Raw genomic sequence first — 2,685 nt, forward strand, 5'->3', positions numbered from 1 at the left:
CTCACCATGTTGGCCAGGCTGGTCTCACACTACTGGCCTCAAGTGATCCACCCGCCTCGGCCTCCCAAAGTGCTGGGATTACAGGTACGCCACCGCGCCCAACCAGCATTTCTTTCAAAATTAAAAACTTATAATTTATAATTTTCTGAAGCATGCAGATTTTTTAAGGAAATAAAAAGAAATATATACAGTCCACTCCACTTCCTTGCCCCGCTTTCTGACAAGTGCCCTCCTGCCTCCCCACCTTAGCCCTCACTCTAAATTTTCTAGAAGGGTAGGAATTCAGGGGCTACGTGGGCATTGATGGCTGTGCACATGCAAGGGGTAGAAGTGGGAGTGCGGCGCAAAGCATGTTGCCAGGTAGAAAAGGAGAGAAAGCAGAAAAGGCCAAAGCCAAGGCCTGAAGTGAGAGGGGGCAGTGGTGGAGGATGATGCAGACCCTCCCTGGTAACCAGAGGAGGGCAAACTCCAACCGCAGAGCAGTGATGCCACTTGTGGGCCCTCAGATTGGAGAGGACCGAGAAGAGTGACAGGGCTGTGCGCTCTGGGGCACCTCATGCAGACGGGAGTAGGGAGGCTGTTTTTTGCGCGTGCATATGGCGATGGCGGGTGGGGGGAAGGGGGAGATCCTGCTGCACTGGCCGCCCAAGTTGGGGGGCGAGCTCGGTGGTGACGCGCGGCCCTCACGTGACCCAGAGCTGCAGAGCGACGCAGCCTTCGGTGCAGTCGTCACTCGCGTCTGGCTACCAGCTCCCCGCTGCCCTGAGCTCGGCGGGCTGGCATCCGGCCCGGGGAAAAGCGGAGCAGGTAAGGGCTCCGGGGCCCGCGAGCCCCGGCCATGCCAGCAGCGGCTGACCGACCTCGGCGACAGGCGCAGAACAGCGCAGGGGGTCCCCGCCAGCTTTCTCCACACCCCAACATGCTTGGGAACACAGAGGCCCCCAGGGATGGGGAAGCAGGGGCGGCTGGGTTTCCAGGGGCGGCAGAGCCACCAAGAGCGATGGAAAACCACCCCCGAGTCCCTGCAGGAAAACAGCGAACACCGCGGGGGGCTGGGCGGCCGAGGGTGGGGTGGGGGTGGGGGGCGGGAGACGCGGGGCGCTGGCAGCGAGGGGAGCCCGGGCCCGGAGCAGGGAAAGGGCCGGGCGGCGGCGGGTCTTCGCTAGCGTTCCGCTGCAGCAGCCCCCACCCCCCACAACCCCCACCCCGGCTCGACTGCAGGTCTGCGAGGCTAAGTGTCTCCGCGGCGCACCTCGCGGCGAGAATCCGGAGGAGAAGGAGACTGCAAGGATAGGCCCAGGTCGGTGCGAGGGACGGTGGTGGGGCGGCGGTCGGAACGTAAGGAAAGCCTAGTCTGAGACCCCAACCCCCTCCACCCCATCCCCCACTCCTATACCGGTCCTCCATTTTGGTGCCTGCAAAGCTCTGGGAAAGAATCCCGGGAAACGAAAAATGGTGGGTTTGGGGGAAGGGAGGTAAGGGGAGAAAGCTGGAGGGAGGGGCTCTAATTGGAGGCCCCGTAGAGGACGCACGGAACTTCTAAGGTGGGAAAAAACGAAATTAAAAAATCCTTTGATATCAGGGCTCTGAATCCTGCTGGTCAGTGCACCAAGCATTCAGTCTCTCTCCTTGCCTTTGTCTTACTTGTGTTCAAAGAAAAACAACCAGAAAAAAAAATCTCATCATGGCAAATATTCACCAGGAAAACGAAGAGATGGAGCAGCCTATGCAGAATGGAGAGGAAGACCGCCCTTTGGGAGGAGGTGAAGGCCACCAGCCTGCAGGAAATCGACGGGGACAGGCTCGCCGACTTGCCCCTAATTTTCGATGGGCCATACCCAATAGGCAGATCAATGATGGGATGGGTGGAGATGGAGATGATATGGAAATATTCATGGAGGAGATGAGAGAAATCAGAAGAAAACTTAGGGAGCTGCAGTTGAGGAATTGTCTGCGTATCCTTATGGGGGAGCTCTCTAATCACCATGACCATCATGATGAATTTTGCCTTATGCCTTGACTCCTGCCATTTATCATGAGATTAATACTGTGATTCCCGCTGTTTTCTTTTTCCTTGCATTTTCCTAATATGCCTTTACTGATCCGTTTGCTGTGAACCCTATGTTATTTCCATGTGTCAAGTGGGTCTTGTGTTGCCAGCTTCTATTTGAAGATTGCCTTTGCACTCAGTGTAAGTTTCTGTCAGCAGTAGTTTCACCCATTTGCATGGAAAAATTTAAAGCTAATAAAGCAATTTAAAAAGCAATCTATACATTTATTGTCTCATTAAAAATGTATACTTACATATAACAGATGAACTAAAAAAAATCTGAGATTAAATACACTAGAGTGTTAATTGGTGAACATTTCTGTGTGTTAACTAATCCCAGCACTTTGGGAGGCTAAGGTAGGCAGATGACGAGGTCAGGAGATCGAGACCATCCTGGCTAACACGGTGAAACCCTGTCTCTACTGAAAAAAAAATACAAAAAATTAGCCGGTCGTGATGGCACACGCCTGTAATCCCAGCTACTCGGGAGGCTGAGGCAGGAGAATGGCTTGAACCCGGAAGGCGGAGGTTGCAGTGAGCCGAGATCACGCCACTGCACTCCAGCCTGGACGACAAAGCGAGACAGTCTCAAAAAAAAAAAAAAGTAATATGTGACATTTTTTTCCTTTTATTAT

At 53.9% G+C, this 2,685-nt stretch overlaps 1 protein-coding gene across 3 annotated transcripts; it reads left to right on the forward strand.

The window, feature by feature from the left end:
- The first annotated feature begins 581 nt into the window (after positions 1-581).
- On the forward strand, positions 582-2,266 carry BEX3 (brain expressed X-linked 3). Of its 3 annotated transcripts, none has more exons than XM_008973039.3 (3): positions 742-807; positions 1,222-1,300; positions 1,703-2,266. In XM_008973039.3, the coding sequence occupies exon 3, from the start codon at positions 1,715-1,717 to the stop codon at positions 2,018-2,020; it is 306 nt and encodes a 101-aa protein (XP_008971287.1). In that variant the 5' UTR covers positions 742-807; positions 1,222-1,300; positions 1,703-1,714; the 3' UTR covers positions 2,021-2,266. The 3 variants fall into 3 exon arrangements, with proteins under 3 accessions (XP_054962389.1, XP_008971287.1, XP_008971285.1); XM_008973037.5 differs by having other exon boundaries at positions 747-807; positions 1,657-2,266; XM_055106414.1 differs by lacking the exon at positions 1,222-1,300 and having other exon boundaries at positions 582-835; positions 1,669-2,266.
- The last annotated feature ends 419 nt before the right edge of the window (positions 2,267-2,685 follow it).

The sequence above is a fragment of the Pan paniscus genome, chromosome X (genome assembly GCF_029289425.2).
Source record: "Pan paniscus chromosome X, NHGRI_mPanPan1-v2.0_pri, whole genome shotgun sequence".
Taxonomy (NCBI): Eukaryota; Metazoa; Chordata; class Mammalia; order Primates; family Hominidae; genus Pan; species Pan paniscus.